General features: G+C 42.1%; 1 protein-coding gene across 1 annotated transcript in view; it reads left to right on the forward strand.

Annotated features, from left to right (window-relative positions):
• The window catches only part of LOC137372384 (rho guanine nucleotide exchange factor 25-like), a 64,762-nt gene that overhangs the window by 21,659 nt on the left and 24,330 nt on the right, over positions 1–18,773 (forward strand). The window contains exons 5-8 of the mRNA XM_068036273.1: positions 2,536–2,605; positions 8,784–8,870; positions 10,212–10,304; positions 11,103–11,153. Coding sequence (XP_067892374.1) covers positions 2,536–2,605; positions 8,784–8,870; positions 10,212–10,304; positions 11,103–11,153 — 301 coding nt within the window. The remainder of the gene's footprint in view (positions 1–2,535; positions 2,606–8,783; positions 8,871–10,211; positions 10,305–11,102; positions 11,154–18,773) is intronic.

Below are 18,773 nucleotides of genomic sequence, written 5' to 3' on the forward strand. Positions count from 1 at the left end.
TTTTATATTTCTTTTTCATTTACTCTCATAATTTGTTTTCTCCCTCTTTAAGTTGCTTTAGTCATCCTCTGCTGGTTTCTAAAATCAGTCCAATCTTCTGACCTACCACTAATCTTCACAACGTTATATGCCTTTTCTTTCAATTTGATACCATCCTTAAATTCCTTAGCCACGGATGGTTCATCCTTCTCATGGAATCTTTCTTTCTCAATGGAATACATCTTTTTGGGGAATTATGAAATATCTCCTGAAATGACTGCCACTGGTTATTTACCATCTTTCCTATTAATCTATTTTCCTTGTTCACTTTGATCAACTCTGTCTTCATACTTCTGTAATTGCCTTTATTTAAGTTTAAGACACTAGTTTCAGACCCACATTTCTCACCCTCAAAGTGAATATGAAATTATGAGTGATGTTATGATCACTCTTCCCTAGATGTTCTTTTATGATGAGATTGTTAATTAATCATGTTTCATTGCACATTATCAGATCTAAAATAGCATGTTCCCTGGTTGATTCCATGACATATTGTTCTAAGAAACTGCCCCGAATACACTCTATGACTTTGCCCTCAAGGCTCCTTTATCAATTTGATTTGTTCAATCCATATAAAGGTTAAAATTGCCCACGATTATTGCAGTACCTCTAACAACCCCATATTATTTCTTGATTTCTATTCTGTCCGGCAGTGTAGCTACTGTTAGGGGGCCAATCAACTACTCCCATCAATGACTTCTTTCCCTTGCTATTTTTTATCTCCATCCAAACTGATTCTACATTCAACCTTCCGAGCCATGTCTTGATCTTATCCTTTATTAACAGAACTACCCCACCTCCTTTTCATTTCTGCCTGTACTTCCAAAATGTCAAGTACCCCAGAATATTCAGTTCCCACCCTTGATCACCTTGCAACCACATCTCTGTGTTGGCTATCAGACCAGCTGTCAATACATTTTCTAAAATGAAATTCAGCAAAAGTAAAATACAAATTAACATGCAAAATAATCATTGAATGATAACAGCACAGAAGGAGGCCATTCAGCCCATCGTGTCAATGTCAGCTTTCTGCGAGAGCATCTCATCTAGTCCTACTCCCCTGCCTTTTTCTTGTAGTCCTGCAATTTTTTTCTTTAGATAATTATCCAATTCTCTTTTGAAATCCACTATTGAACCTGCCTCCAACATACCCTCAGGCAGTACATTTCAGATCCTAACCACTCGCTGTGTAAATGAGTTTTTCCTCATATAATAAAAACAAGAAACGCTGGAAATACTCAGCAGGTCTGGCAGCATCTGTGGAGAGAGAAGCAGAGTTAACGTTTCGGGTCAGTGGCCCTTCTTCGGAACTGATTTCAGAAAAACTGAGTTTTTCCTCATTTTGCTTTTGGTTCTTTTGTCATTCACCTTAAATTGGTGCCCCCTGGTTCTCGACCCCTCCACCAATGGGAACAGTTTCTTCCTATCTACTCTGTCCAGACCCCCCATGATTTTGAACACCTCCATCAAATCTCCTCTCAATCTTCTCTGCCCTAAGGCAAACAGTCGCAGCTTCTCCAATCTATCCACATAAGTGAAGTGCCTCATCCCTGCAACTATTCTCATAAATCTTTTCGGCACCGTCTCTAATGCTTTCACATATTTTCTAAAGTGTGGTGCCCAAAATTGAACACAATACTCTAGTTGAGGCCAAACCAAGTTTACCATAACTTCAAACTTCTCCTTCAACTCCACTCACTTCCTTCAAGTAAAAGGTGTTGCTATGGGTACCTGCATAGTTATGCCTGTCATTTTGTGGGATATGTCGAACATTCCTTGTTCTAGACTTACTCAAGCCCCCTCCCCCAACTCGTTTTCCAAATTTTATGTCATCTATTAGTAAAAATGGCATTGTTCTGGCATAGTGTTCAATCACTGTGGGTTTGAATAAGGAGGTATGCAAATGCAAGAACAAGTTGGATGAAGAGGGGTTAATGGGGAGGTTCTTGTGGTGTATAGACCAGCTGAGCTGAATGACCCGTTTTTGTGCTGTAGACTTGATGTAACTGACACAGCGCAACAAAATTCCTCTTGTGGGCTTTAAGAGGTGGTTCTGGGGGCTGGGTGGAACTTCTGCCTGCCTCATGGATGTCCCCTATTCACATCCTAAATCCTGGGATCAGGAACATTTTTATGTTGTGCAACTAGACTGAATCTCCAACTGTGGGGAGCTCCATGTTCCATGTTAGCTAGCCAGTTAACAGCAGCTTTGCTGAATTATAGGGGAATTTCAGACCCAATGGGGGAAAAATTCATTTGTATTGTAGCACTTCAAGCAGCACTATGCAGACTATGTTGATTCACCGCAGGCTTGTTCTCTAACCAGTATAGCCTACAGTAAATACTGCATAGCGTAATGCAAAGAATGTTCTACAGTCCTTCAGTAGTTAACACAATTGATTATGTTGTGCTCTTCAGTAGTCAAAGTTGTAATTGAGAAATATGCACCCACTAAGACAAATTTGTAGAATGGTGACTGTTCATATTTCTTTGTAGTTATTTCTTGGGAGAACTGGAAAATTGCCTTCAGGAACCAGAGCATTTGGCAGAGCTCTTCATCAAACATGTAAGTTATTTCAGTTTTCATCAGAGCTTTGAACAACAATAGCAACTTGGCCATTTAGTGCTGAATTGGAACACATTTCAGAACTTTACACTTCTCCTTCTATCACCTGGAAGAATGTGCCAAAATTGGCATAAATGTGTTACACCTCACCTCAACATCCCAGTTAAGGAGGGCGAAATTAGCCAGGGGTCCTGCAAAACTCCTTCTAATCACTATCCAGTAACCCTTGTTGGATATATGTTTATATATGAGGACATCAGGTGAGTTTGAGTAGCATACACCCCATCCACCACCTATGTACCAATGTGAACCATGTCTTTTGCCCCAGATGGATCTCTATGGGCTGATGAGTAAGAACAAAAAGGTAAATAATGAGTTGAGTTAAGGATGTGGTGATGTGCCCAGTGGTTCAGGAACCTAGTGCTTTTTCTTCCTCCTTCTCCTCTTTGCTGCTTGCTGCTGCTTGGCCTTTGGAAGGAAACAACGGGTCAAAAGTTGAGTCAGGGTACGAATTAAAGTATGAACTCTCGTATTTATAAGAAAACTGGCTGTGCTCCAACTACAAAACCGAAAAAAGCTACAGATTGTCAGATTGTTGCAGATTGGTGGGAGGGATATGGTTGAAGGACCTCCCACTACTCCGTTGCCTATAGTATAAGCCAAGCCAACAATGACAACACTTCTTCATCATGTGGAGTCAGTACATGAACGTCAGGGGGACATCCTCTGTTGCTGCCTTTCCTTTGCACTATGCAGAGTCTGCTCCTTCAAGAAGAATACAGATAGTGTGAAAACCACGTGGGTGTCATTGAAACACTAGCGAATGACAGCAACAGGAAGGAAACAAGGACATGGGGAGTAAGTTTTCAAAGAGTATTCTTAACTGCCTACATTTGTTATTTGTGAAGGCATTTTAGAGACTGGGCAATGGGCTGGCATACTCAAAAGGTGTATACTCAGATGGGATATAGGAGAAGAATGGAACCATGAACCAATGGTGCATTTTGTAACCCTATAGAGTAGTGACTGAGTACTGTGAGGACAATGAGTGCTACAGTAGCAAAGAGGGACTGATAAAGAACTCATGCCAGCTCATCTCACACCTTTCCCGCTCTAATTAGCTGTGACTCATTGGCAGCACTCTCGCCACTGAGCCAGAAGGTTGGGGGTTCAAGTCTGACTCTATAGGCTTCAGCACATAATCTAGGCTGGCAAACCAATACAGTACTGAGGGAGTGCTGAACTTTTGCAGGTACCGTCTTTTGGATGAGATGATAAACCATCTACCTCACAGGTGGATGTAAAAGGTGCTGCAGCATTATTTCAAAGAAGTGTCCTGATCAATATTTATCCCTCAACTAACACATAAAAATCAGCTGATTTGGTCATTTATTTAATTGCTGTTTGTGGGAACTTGCCATGCACAAATTGACTGGCACATTTACCGCATTGTTTACTTAAAAAGAAAAAGACTAGCATTTATGTTGTGTCTTTCACAACCACTGGACATCTCAAAGTGCTTTATAGCCAATAAAGTACTTTTGAAGTGTAGACACTGTTGTAATGCAACAGCCAATTTGCGCACAGCAAGCTCCCACAAACAGCAAAGTGATAATGACTGAATAATCTGTTTTTGTGATGTTGATTGAGGGATAAATATTAGCCAGGACACTGGGGATAATTCCCCTGCACTTCTTTGAAATAGTGCCACAAGATGTTTTATATCCATCTAAGAAGGCAGACAGAGCTTTGGTTTAACATCTCATTTGATAGACAACATCTCCAGCAGTACAACACTCTCTCAATACTCCACTTGAGTGTCAACTTTGATTTTTGTGCTCAAGTATTGGAGTGGGATTTGAGCCCACATCTTCCTGCCTCAGAGGCATGAATTCTACCAACTAAGCCATGGCTAACACCTATGTTCACTTCTGTGATTATAAGTGACAAGACTTCAAAAGTATTTCATTGTTTGTAAAGCACTTTGATATGTCCTGAGGTTGTGAAAGACGCTATATAAATGCAAGATTTTCTTTCCTTGTCAGGTCATTAAACATCTTCCTGCATTGCATGACTAGCCTAGGTGGCTCGAGGAGCTAAGGGAATTGGTTTCCTGCCACTCACCCCAAATTTTGAATTCCTCCTTTGATGCACCTCTGTAAATAGTATTTTAAGATTAACTTCAGGGAAATGAGCTGCACTCTATTTAGCTGTTGCTGTCATTTTCTCCGTGGCTGTTTTTCTGTCACTGTGTGCCTTTAAGCTGCTGAAGGTCTTTAAATCCTCAAGTAGGTACCAGCTCTCTATACATCCCAGTTTTATGAACGCCCCAGCACAACTAGCCTATTGCAGGCTGGATTTAGTCAACAACATGCTGAGCCTGGGATTTCCCACAGTTGGGGTTAGACTGGAAGTCCAACCCATCACAGTTCTACTGGTGGAATGGGAATTCAGGTAGTTCATGGCCCCTTTGGTTTTTGTAAAAGCAATGGCCAGGGTTCCGCAGATTCTCTCTCACTCCACCTCTGTAACTTTGCCAGAAGTGTGGCAGAAACCCCATTGATGTTGGTTAGACCACAGTTAGAGCACTGTGTGCTGTTTTAGGCAACCATTACAGGCAGATAATTAAAGCTGTAGAAACTGTATAATGTGGATTTACCAGGATGATGCTAGGGATTTGAAATAATAAAGAATGCCTGGAGATACTAGAACTATGTCCACTTGAGCAGAGAATGCTAAGAGGAGATTGAATAGAAATATTTAAAATTATGAAGGGATTTGACATAATGAATAGGAAAATAATGTTTCCTCTGGTTGGGGGGTCAGCAATAAGGAGTCATGAATTTGAAAAATATCACTAACAGAGTGAGAAGAGACGTTGGGAAAATATTCTTTACGGGTCTATTAGGGACAAAGAGGGTGATGTATTCTTTGAGGTGCAGGGCAAGGCTAGAATACTTAATGAGTACTTTGTATCAGTGTTTGCTAAGGAAGAGGATGCAGATAAAATATCAATACAAGTGGAGATGGTAGAGGTAATGGATGGGGTGAAAGTTGATTGGCAGAATGTACTGGAAAGGCTGGCTATGTTTAGAGTGGATAAATCACCTGGTCTGGATGGCTTACATCTCAGCTTTCTAAAGGAAGTAGAAGTGGTGATAGCAGAAGGGCTTTCCATTATCTTCCAATCTTCTCTAGATACGTAGCAGGTGCCAGAGGATTGGAGAGTGGCAAATGTGACACCCTTATTCAAGAAAAGGTGTAAGGTTATTCCTAGTAACTACAGGTTTAACATCAGTGTGAGTAAGGTTTTAGAAACAATAATCAAGAAAAAAAATCAAAAGGCACTTGGAGAGGTTTGAGTTAGTTGAGGAGAGCCAGCACAGATCTGTAAAAGGCAGATCGTGCTTGACTAATCTCCTTGAAATTTGATGAAGTGACAGAGAAGATTGATGAAGGGACTGCAATGGATGTTGTCTATATGGATTTCAAGAAAGCGCCTGACAAAATACCACATAAAAAGCTGGTTAACAAAATTAAAGCTCATGGAATAGGAGGGTCAGTGTCAGTGTCAGCTTGGATAAAAAATTGGTTTAGGTACATAAAACACCGAGTTGTGGTAAATAAAAACATAACATGCTGGAAATGCTCAGCAGGTCAGGCAGCATCTGTGGAGAGAGAAGCAGAATCAATGTTTCAGGTCTGTGACCTTTCATCAGAACTGGCAAAGATTAGAAAGAATTAGGTTTTAAGCAAGTGAAGGGGCGGGAGGGAAGAGAACAAAAGGGAAGGTGCTGCTCCTTGAGCTTACGTTGATGTTCACTGGAACACTGCAGCAGGCTAAAGACAGAAATGTTGGCATGAGAGCAGGGGTGGGTGTTGAAATGGCAAGCGACTGGAAGCTCGGTGTCATGCTTTCAGATTGAGCGGAGGTGTTCCGCAAAGCGGTCACCCAATCTGTGTTTGTTCTTCCAAATATAGACACCAAACGCAGATTGGGTGACCGCTTTGTGGAACACCCCCGCTCAGTCCGGTTCCCCGATCTTCCGGTTGCTTGTCATTTCAAAACCCGCATTCCCACCCCCTTTTGATTAGGTACTCTACAGCCTTGTGGACTGAACATTGAGTTCAATAACTTCAGAGTATTACTGGCTTTTTATATATTTTTTTAACCATGTGCCTGTTTTTCATGTAGACAGAGCTGCTCATTATTCTGCTATTGACAGTCTCTCTGGACTAATGCTTTGTCTTTCACCACAAGCATTAACACACTCTTTGCCATTGTCCCATGACAGCTTTGTTATTTAATTTCTCCTGCCCTCTGCCCTATCACACACCTTCCCTTTTGTTCTCTTCCCCACCACCACCCACCCACTCCCACCACCTTCACTTGCTTAAAACCTAATTCTTTTCTAACCTTTGCCAGTTCTGATGAAAGGTCACAGACCTGAAACATTAATTCTGCTTCTCTCTCCACAGATGCTGCCAGACCTGCTCAGTATTTCCAGCACTTTCTGTTTTTATTTCAGATTTCCAGCATCTGCAGTATTTTGCTTTTATTTTAGAATTGTTGTAAATGGTTGTTTTTCACACGAGGATGGTAGGCAGTGGTGTTCCCCAAGGGTCAGTGTTGGGACCACTGCTTTTTGTATTATATGACTTGGATATTGGAACACAGAGTAAAATTTCACAATTCGCTGATGATACCAAAGTTGATGTGGGCAAACAGTGAGGATGATACTAATCGATTGCAACAGGACATAGGTTGGCTAGCAGAATGGACAGACTGGTGGCATATGGAATTTAATGCTAAGAAGTGTGAGGTGATACATTTTGGTAGAAGGGATAGGAAGAGGCAATATGGCACAGTTCTAAAGAGTGTACAGGGGCAGAGGGACCTTAGGATCAATGAGCATAGATCCTTCATGGTGGCAGGACATATTGAGAGAGTAGTTAGAAAAGCATATGGGTTCTTGAGCTTCCTAAATAGAGGTATAGAGTACAAAAACAGGGAAGTTATGCTGAACCTTTATCAAGCTCTAGCTCAGCCACAACGAGAGTATTGTATCTAGTTTGGTTACTACACTTTAGGAAGGATGTGAGAGTCCTTGAGAGGGTGCATAGGAGATTTACCAGAATGGTTCCAGGCACGAGGGATTTTAGCTACAAGATTAGGTTGGAGAAGCTGGGATTGTTCTCCTTGAAGCAAAGGAGATTGAGGGGAGATTTGATAGAGGTGTACAAGATTATGACAGGTTTAGATAAGGTAGACAAAGAAAAACTGCTATCATTAGCTGATGGTACAAGGACTAAGGGATGCAGATTTAAGTTTTTGGGTAAGAGATGCAGAGGGGATATAAGGAAGAATTTTTTTTTCGCAACAAGTGATAATGACATGGAACTTGCTGCCTATGAGGGTGGTGGAAGCAGAGACAATTACTGGTTTCAAAAGGAAATTGGATGGGCACTTGGGGGAAATAAAGGTGCAGGGCTACAGGGATAGAGCAGATGAATGGGACTGATTGGATTGCTCTACAGAGAGCCACCATGGACTCAATGGGCTGAATGGCCTTCTTCTGTGTCGTAATGATTTTATAACTATGAATGGAATGCCTTGCCATGGGGATTGGTTGAGGCAGAAACCATTGCATTATTTAAAGGAAATATGGATAAATATTTGAAGCAGGGCTTGACGGGAAGAGCAGGGTAGTGGGATTAGGTTTGAATTGTTCTAGCAAAGGACCAGCACAGGCATGATGGACTAAGTGGCCTCCATTTGTGCTGTATTCTTCTCTGGTTCTATGTCATATGAAGTACTTTATTATTCCATTTGCTTAGACTCTAAACAGGTGGCAAGTAATAGAAAGCTTGTAAGCAATAATCTTATGTACTGATCGTCAGTGACTATTCTAATAACTACATTAAAGGGTCTATAAAATTCTGAATGTTTTTCACAGTCAGCTCAATAGTATGTAGTGTAATTTTGATTATTAGATTGTTAGTATCTTATCACTCTTTCGTGACACACTGAAGATCATAGTATGTACTGCTCAGTACCAGGATATTTACACACTCTTTCATTAGGGGTGGATAGAAATGCATTACACCTTGGGGTGATTGAGTAAGAAACCATAACACTGGCTACCTAGTTATTAAGCTTTGCATTTTGTTTTTGCAGGAAAGACGCTTAGACATGTATGTGGTGTACTGTCAAAACAAGCCGAAATCTGAATACATTGTGATTGAATATGATGCCTACTTTGAGGTGTGCAATTGGTTGTCTTTTTTCTCACAGTAATATAGATAAATAACAGCAATTGGAGACCAGTGGTTTACAGTAATTATTAACCTATGAGGAACACAGTTAATTATGTTGACTGAAATTTTCTGTTTATAGAGACGATTAGTTTCTTCAGAGTTGATTTTTCTTTCTGTTTATTTTGGCATGTGAATTAGCCTCATGTAAAGCGGAGGGGGAATATTTTTTTTAAAGAAATTTATTGAAAGGTATAAAATAGTATTCTAATGTAAGTTTCAAAATACTCTTTCTTAATATATTCACTATTTAAAGAGACAAACTGATGTTTTGTTTCCAAACAATTAAACCACATTAGCAGTTTATTTTGTTTTCTTTTCCGTGTCTCATGAAGACAGGACAACTGAAATGACTGATGCTGTGTAATAGTTCCATGTGCATGGCAACCCTCCAGTATTCCTAGACTAAATATTTATTCTTCATGTATGAGCCAGAGTGATGTTGATGAGCTTTTCATCCCTTGAGGAAGAACATCAACAACCCCAATCCTGGCCTCATTCAATCGCCGTACAAGTATACCTTCTATTCTAGAAGTGCTCAATGGAAAGCAATCAGGAGAATGAATATTGGTTACTAATTTCCTCTCCATTGCCCAGAGACTCTGACCAATTATAATTCCCTCAATACCAACCAAAACATGAGGTCACTTAGCACAGACCAGCGGTGAAGCCTAAGGGGTACTTTTTAGGGAGTCTCACCAGATTGGAAATTTGGGCGGAAACTGTGTACAGTTTTCGAACAATTAATTTAAATTAAATTTAAGGTCAGGTATAGCCCACACCCCCAGAGTTTCCAGTACGCACTTCTGGTACACAAGAATTCTCCTGGCAGTGCAATGTGAGAAAATTACTATAGAATGTACCTGAAATAAAAACAAGAAATGCTGGAAATACTCAGCAGGTCTGGCAGCATCTGTGGAGAGAGAAGCAGAGTTAACATTTCAGGTCAGTGACTTCATCAGAACTTCTTCAGACAATGAATCCATCAGTTCTGATGAAGGTCACTGACCTGAAACGTTAACTCTGCTTCTCTCTCCACAGATGCTGCCAGACCTGCTGAGTATTTCCAGCGTTTCTTGTTTTTATTTCAGATTTCCAGCATCTGCAGTATTTTGCTTTTATTATAGAATGTACCTGTCTGTATAGTTTAATATGACACTATATGGGCACCTATCCATTGAACCATTAGAATATCCAGCAGCACAGTTGTTTTTGAAATCTGGTGGTAGCTCAGCAGAAATAAAATTATCAGATATTACATAGGTATCACATTTTTTGCTTTTTTTTTCAGGAGGTAAAACTGGATTTAGGTGAGAAGTTTAGCCTGAGTGACTATCTCATCAAACCGATACAAAGGATAACTAAATACCAGCTGCTGCTCAAGGTGAGAATTTCTCCAATTGATAACATAGAAACATAGGAACAGAATAGGCTATTCACCCTCTCAAGCCATTGAATTAGACCATGTTCATCCATACCTTTTTCAGAACCGAGCACCAGCAGTACGTTTAAGGACCGCTGGTTAGGCTTCCAATAGACATGAATGCAGCAGGGCAGCCCAATTCTGGGAAGGGGTCCTCCATTTGCATATGTAAATTGCCTAACAGCCATTTCAGGCAAAAGTCCTGGATGCCTATACTGGAACTTTAACCAATATAGTGACCTGTGTACTCCTGGCACACAAATTAGATGTTTAGGCACCCATTTTATCTGTAAGAGGAGGGTACCATCAACTAATTCCTAGGCATTTATGCCTGCATCCTAGCATGGAAGCTTCTTTCTCGGTTGGCACTGTATGACACAAGATTAATTGTGTACCCAGTGAAGTTATGTTCTTTTAAAGGGATTACAAAACAAGCACTGTGTTTTGTATCTTGTTGCAGTCAGGATCCTGATCACGAGGAAGTCTTTTTTTTGAAGTACACAATAATTTTTTTATTTTGAGGTATGGACACTTTACATTTTGTTTTCAAACACAGAGAAAGGATAGAGAGATAAAATGCAAGGCGGATACTAGCACCAAAACACTACATACACAAGAGGATAAAATATATGTACAATCAAGACAAACTTCTGCATGTGTGCTTTATGTGTTACATTGATCCATGTTATCACCACGCAATAAAGTTAATTACGCAGAGCACTAAATATTCACTAATGGAAGAAAATTGTCTTGTTGCAGGATTTCCTTAAATACAGTGAACAAGCTGGGCTCGAATGTTCAGAAATTGCGGTAAAACCTGTTTTCTTAGATTGACTGTTATAGTAACAGTGGATCTCCTGTCACATGACAGGAACACCCATGCAAATTTATTAAGTAAATAATTAGCATTCATTTACTGCATTTGTCTTTGCATAAATTTGATAAATTAAATAGGGCAATTTAATGGAATGGAGTTAGTGTAAAAGTAATTAATTAAATTCTGAAAAAATTAGCAGAACTCAAGGTGAATAAGTCACTGAGCCCCAGTGGCAAGAGGTGACCGAGCAGATAGCAGAGACCACAATTTTTCAATGCTTTTAAATTATTTAAATTGTCCATTCAGCCTGTTAAAAACATAGGAACAGGAATAGGCCATTCAGCCCTTTGAGCCTGTTCCGCCATTCAATTAGATCATGACTGATCTGTATCTTAACTTTTTTTAATATTCTCTCATGGGATGCGGTCATCACTGGCAAGACGAGCATTTATTGCGCATCCCTAATTGTCCTTGAGCAGCTGGTAGTGAGCTGCCTTCTTGAACTGCTGCAGTCCTTGTTTCTAAGTCAAGATGGTTCATGACTTGGAGGGGAACTTGCAAGTGGTGGTCTTCCCATGTGCCTGCTGTTCTTATTCCTCTAGGTGGTAGAGTTTGGGGAATCTTGGCGAGTTTCTGCAATGCATTATGTAGATGGTGCAAACTGATGCCAGTGTGCATCGGTGCTGGAGGATGTGAATGTTAAAGGTGGTGCATGGGTGCCATTCAAGCAGTGGCTTTGTCCTGGAGGACATCGAGCTTCTTGAGTATTGTTGGAGCTGCATTCATCCATGCAAGTAGGGAATATTCCATCACACTCCTGACTTGTGCCTTGTAGATGCGGGATAGGCTTTGGGGGGATGTCAGGAGGTGAGTTATTCACCACAGATTTCCTAGCCTCTGACCTGGTCCTGTAGTCCACGGTATTTATGTGGTGGCCCAGTTCAGTTTCTGGTCAATGCTGACCCCCAGTATGTTGATGGTTGTGGATTCAGCAATGGTAATGCCATTGAATATCAAGGGGAGATGATTAGATTCTCTCTTGTTAGAGATGGTCATTGCCTGGTACATGTGTGGCATGAGTGTTATATACCATATATCGGCCTAAGCCGGAATGCTGTCCAGGTCTTGCAGCATGCAGGCACGGATTGCTTCATTATCTGAGGAGTTATGAATGGCACTGAACACTCTGAAATCATCTGAAATGTCTCCACTTCTGAAGGTCATTGATGGTTGGGCCTAGGACACTGCCCCAAGAAACTCCCGCAGTGATGTCCTGGGTTGAGATAATTGGCCTCAGGTATGCGAGGTATGACTCCAGCCAGTGGGGAATTTCCCCCTAATTCCCATTGACTTCAATTTTACTAGGGCCCTTTGATGCCATACACTCAGTCAAATGCTGCCTTGATGTCAAGGGCAGTTACTCTCACCTTACCTCTGGAATTCAACTCTTTTTTCCATGTTTGGACCAAGACTATAATGATGTCTGGAGCCAAGTGGTTCTAGTGGAACCCAAAATGAGCATCGGTGAGCAGATTGTTACTGAGTAAGTGCCGCATGATAGCACCTACCATCACTTTGCTGCTGCTATTATTAGCTGATGGTACAAGAAGTAGGGAAAGAGATGCAGGGCGTGTAACCAGGAACTTTTTTACACAGTAAGTTGTAATGACCAGGAACTCACTGCCTACGAGGGTGATGGAAATAGAGACAATCAATGATTTCAAAAGGAAATTGGATGGGTACTTGAGGGAAATAAACTTGCAGGGCTATCGAGATAGATCAGGGGAATGGCACTGACTGGATTGCTCTACAGAGTGCTGGCATGGACTCGATGGTCTGAATGGCCTCTTTATGTGCCGTCATGACTCTATGATTGAGAGTAGACTGCAGTGGTACTTGGCCAGATCCAATTTGTCCTGCTTTTGGTGGACAGGACATACAGGGGTAATTTTATCAAGTTTGGCTGCCACTAAATCAAATATTAACAGTGGACATTTAATGGGCAATAGGCTGTGAATAAGCAATGGAGTATGAAGATAAATTGGTGTCAAAATTAATTATTTTAAAAACAATGGAGTGGTGGGGAAAAGGCAGGAGAGACTGCGGCCTAGAAGAGATGGCTAGGCTTGTCAGGAGAAAGGCAGAATCCAGAAAGGGCAGTCGAGCTAGCCAGGAGCTAGACAGCAAGAGGCTCTAAAAATAGAGCAGCAGAGGAAGGCCAGGAAAGACTGGGGAGTCTACATAAAACAGTAGGGCACCCAATGAGTGCAAGGAAAGATTGACAACATTGGCAACAAAGAAGGGGAGAGAACACCAAGAATAGCAGGATGCGGGGGGCAACATCAGTGGAGCTGCAGAGCAGGGTAGGGAACATGAAATGAAAAATAAATGAAAACAAATAAGTACAATGGAAAAAAATGAAAAATAAAGCTGACCTGTGAAATTGTCAGGCAGACTCATGCAACTGCACCACTCAGTGGTGAGAAGATGTGACAAGAATTTTAGTTTATACATATATTTATATGTAAGTCACATTAACTGTACAAGAATATGTTAAAACTGATTTAAATTTAATCCTATTGTCAAGAAAACCCCATATGCCAAATGAGAAATATTGGGCTGGATTTTACCAGCCCCTCGACGTCATGGGTCATGACAGGGAGGCCCGTAAAATGCTTGCGGGAGCGGCCCGCCACGACCCACAATTCCAAGAAGGCCCCGCCGGATATTAGCAGCAGCAGCAAGGCCTCGGTGCGGCTCGGCGGGGCCTTCATTAAAATATTAAAATGTGGTTAATTAAAATGCGGTTAATTAAAATGCAGCTGAACTTACCTGAACTTACCCACGCCGATTTTACGGTTGCCGGCCGCAACTCGCACGCCTTTGGAACTCCGTACAGAGTGCGATGTGCACCGTATGGAGTTCCGAGGCGAGACACTGGTGGGGAGGGGGGAGGAGTAGAATTATCAGGATGGGGAGCAGGAAAAACAATCCTTATTGGCTGTGGGGATGGTGGGAAGGGGTTTGGGGCCAAAGGGAATAAAGTTCAGGGGGAAAGGTCATGAGTGAGAACACTTTTTTTGGGGGGGGGATAGGGCATAAAATTAAGTATTTATGCAGTGGGGGTGGGAGAGGGGATTGCAGGTGTGGACAAATCTTTTTTGAAATTTTTATGGACTGGCATCTTTGAATATTTAAATCTGTCCTGAAGGGCTTGAAGCCCTTTAGAAATGGCGCTGCACCTGCGCGGTGGTGCAGACGCCGTTGCTGGGGATGCGGCGGCCAACCCCTTAAATCATCAAGGGTGGCCGCTCCGCCCCCTCCATTTAAATGATCCCCCGTGCATAATATCGCAGGGGCTCTGTGGCGGCCGTTCAGTGCGGACAGGCCATCGACTTCAAAGCGCACCACGCGATGTGCATCGTGCCAGTAAAATTCAGTCCATTAATTCATCGGTTGGAAATTGACATTAGACTTTTAATGGAAAAATTCCTACAGTAACCTTTACCTTTTTGCACGGTCAAAGGCCCAACTGCAGACAGAAATCTGAGGAGCCCTGGACCCAGAACAATGGCTTGCTCTCAGTATTTGAATTACCTAGGATTGCTTCATTAGCATGGCTGTCAAGCCCATCCAGACACATAAACTTTGAAAGAGCAAACCCCTCCAAGTGTAAATATTGGCATACTGGAAACTATGGAGCCAATTCTGAACCTTGTATCTCATTAAAAACAAAGGGGCTTGAGAGAACCTTGTGAGCATCTGTCCAGCTCTGAAAAAACAGAAGTTTTGTTACACCCACAGCAGTAACTCAGAGTGTGCAGCAGCAGAAAGCTGCATACTTCCCTTTCTCTCTTTCTCTCTCCACAGAAAACATCAAGTTTGAAAACCGTCTGCGACTGTGGACCCTCCAAGCCTACAGTCTGGTACAGCCAGTGACCAGGGGAAGAGAGCCAGCTACAATTCTGCCTTCAAGAAAACCCTGAGCAAAGCCAGCCAACCACAAAGTGCACTTTGACCAGCGAGGACTTCAAGAATACAGCTTCAGCCGAGGATTACCAGATCATCCACTTCACAGACTGTGTATTTATGTTCCATTTAATCTGGATTTTAATGCAACCACCAAATCTATTTTTCCCTCTGTAATCTATTTGTGTACATGTGATTCTCATATGAATGTATGTGTGAATGTGCAGCCTATTTCTAATTATTTTAAATTGGGGTTAGAGTGTTAAGTATAATAAACTTACCTTTTTCTTGTTTAAACTCAAGAAAGCCTGTCCGATTGGTTCTTTCGCGATCACAGTAAAGGTAAAAGGTAAAACACTCACTGAGGTGGTAAGCAAGCGGGAAACAGCGAGAGCGGAGCCGGAGCACAAAGAGACTGGGAGACAGAGCGAGCATTCAGCGAGCGGGAAACAGCGAGAGGGGAGCCGGAGCACAAAGAGAGAGGGAGAGAGTTCATTCAGCGAGCCGGCTTACCATCCAGGAGCAGTCCAGGCGCGCTGGAGTTTTGAAAAAAAAAGTCAACAGTGACATCACAGGAAAGCTGCAAGGTGTTTGGTTGGTGAGTAACGGCTTTCAAGGAATAACTCTAAATAGCTCGGTAAGTAACTAAACTAAAGAGAAAGGTCTACAGTTCTTTTTAATATAGTAGGTAGTGTTTTTTGGGGGGGAATCAAGGTACCTAGTGTAAATCTAATTTTTGCAAAATTTAAGGGAGTAAAAACAGAGTGAAAAAAAACAAAGAGTGACATCACAGGAAAACTGTAAATTCATTGGTTGGTAAGTAACAGCTAATTTGAACTCCCTATTCTAAGTTGATTTCAGATTAAAGGTGAATAGGAGAAATATTTTACAGATTAAAAACTAAAGACCAGTCGGAAATTTAAAAAACAAATTAAAATCTATTGAAATAAAATAGAGATGCAGGGCGAGGCGATGTGTTGTACCTGCATGATGTGGGAGCTGGTGGACCCCATTGTGGTTCCCAGTGACCACATCTGTAGCAAGTGTTGGCTGCTCAAGGAACTCCGGCTCAGAGTTGATGAGCTGGAGTCTGAGCTTTGACACTGCGATACATCAAGGAGGGGGAGAATTACCTGGACGCTGTGTTTCAGGTGGCAGTCACACCCCTTAGATTAACTACCGTGAATTCGGCCAGTGGTCAGGGACAGGAGGGTGTGACTATGAGTGAGGCAGGTAGAGGGATCCAGGAGGTAGTGTTGCAGGAACCTCAGCCATTGTCCTTGTCCAACAGGTTCGAGATTCTTGCTCCCTGTGTGGACAAGAGCAGAAACTGTAGGGAGGCTGCACCGTGGTACAGGGAGCCATTCAAGTGGGGGGAGAAGAGAAATGTAGTCGTAATCGGGGATATTATAGTTAGGGGCATAGACACTGTTCTCTGTGGCCAGAATCGAGAGTCCCGAAGGCTCTGTTGCCTACCTGGTGCCAGGGTTCGGGATATCTCATCTGGGCTGCAGAGGAGCTTGGAGTGGGAGGGGTAAGATCCAGTTGTTGTGGTCCATGTAGGTACCAACGATATAGGTAGAATGAGGTTAGAGGTTCTGCTGAGGGAATATGAGTAGTTAGGGTCTCCGGATTACTCCCTGAGCCACGAGCAACTTGGGAAAGGGTCAATAAGATTGCAGAGGTAAATGCGTGGCTCAAAGATTGGTGTGGGAGAAATGGGTTCGAATTTGTGCGACATTGGCACCAGTACTGGGGAAGGAGGGAGCTGTTCCGATGGGACGGGCTCCACCTGAATCATGCTGGGACCAGAGTCCTGGCGAATCGTATAACTAGGGCTGTAGATAGGGCTTTAAACTAAATAGTGGGGGGGAGGGTTCAGTTGCATGGAAAAACAGGAAGTTAAAGGAGAAGGTAGGAGTGCAGGTTAGTGGTGAGGCTGATTGTTACCAAACTGCAAGAAGTATACTGGTTAAACCAGAAGAGAGAAATAATAAACAGGCAAATAAAGCATCAGTGCTAAGGGACAGGTTAGGGGGTATAGCCCAGATAAGAGTTCTATATACAAATGCATGGAGTGTAAGAAATAAACTAGATGAACTGCAGGTGCAAATTCAAATGGAAGATTATGATGTGGTGGCCATTGCGGAGACGTGGCTGCAGGATTGTCGGGACTGGGAACTAAAAATACCTGGTTATAAAGTTTACAGGAGGGACAAGAAAAATGGCAGAGGGGGTGGAGTAGCCTTACTGATTAGAAATAATATCGCCTCATTGGTGAGGGAGGATATAATGATGGGAGAGCATCCAGTGGAGACCTTATGGGTGGAATTGAGGAACAGAAAAGGATCTAAAACTGTAATGGGTGTTGTGTATAGACCCCCTGGTAGCAGTTCTGAGGTGTTAGATTGTATAAATGCACAAATTAGGCAAGTGTGTAACAAAGGCAGAGTAGTATTAATAGAGAATTTTAGCATACACATAGATTGGGAGAGGCAGACGAGCCCCTGTCGAAAGGTAGTGAATTTCTGCAATGTGTCCGGGATAGTTTCCGACAGCAATATGTCCTAGATGTAAGAAGGGGACAGGCAATATTAGATTTAGTTATGAGTAATGAGCCAAATTTAATTCGTAGCCTAACTGTGCGTGAACATTTATCAAATAGTGATCACAACATGATCGAATTCAAGGTAGCATTTGAAAGTGAAAAGCACGAATCAGCTACTAGAATTTTAGACTTGGGTAGGCTGACTTTACTGGGATGAGACAGAGACTGTCCACAGTAAACTGGGAAGATCTGTTAATGGGTCAAACGACTGAAGAACAGTGGAGAATATTTAAAGAAACATTTAATGAAATACAGAGTGAGTATATACCCCTGAGAGGAAAAAGCTCCACTTCACAGAAAAAACAGCCATGGACAACTAAAGAGATTAGGGATAGCACAAAACAAAATGAAATGGCTTACAAAAATGCAAAAACGCAGCACAGATCCGGCCGAGTGGGTTCAATACAAAGACCAGCAAAGGGCCACAAAGCAGCTTATAAGAGCTACTAAAAGAGATTTTGAAAGGAAACTTGCAAGGGACATCAAAATCAATAAGAAGAAATTTTATAGTTACATAAAGGGAAAACGGATGATCAAGAGCAATGTAGGCCCACTAAAAGCTGAAACTGGAAATATTGTCATTGATAATGGGGAAATGGCAGACATGTTGAACAATAATGCCTCAGTATTTACAGTTGAAAAGGAGGCTAACTTGCCGGAAGTCCAAAAACAATTAATAGCCGATAGGGGACAGGGACTTAATACAATTAACGTAAGTAATTTTTTAAAATTCATTCATGGGATGTGGGCGACACTGGCCAGGCCAGCATTTATTGCCCATCCCTAGATGCCCTTGAGAAGGTGGTGGTGAGCTGCCTTCTTGAACCGCTGCAGTCCATTTGGGGTAGGTATACCCACAGTGCTGTTAGGAAGGGAGTTCCAGGATTTTGACCCAGCGACAGTGAAGGAACGGCGATATAGTTCCAAGTCAGGATGGTGTGTGACTTGGAGGGGAACTTGCAGGCGGTGGTGTTCCCATGTATTTGCTGCCCTTGTCCTTCTAGTTGGTAGAGGTCGCGGGTTTGGAAGGTGCTGT

Source organism: Heterodontus francisci, chromosome 7, assembly GCF_036365525.1.
Source record: "Heterodontus francisci isolate sHetFra1 chromosome 7, sHetFra1.hap1, whole genome shotgun sequence".
Lineage (NCBI taxonomy): Eukaryota > Metazoa > Chordata > Chondrichthyes > Heterodontiformes > Heterodontidae > Heterodontus > Heterodontus francisci.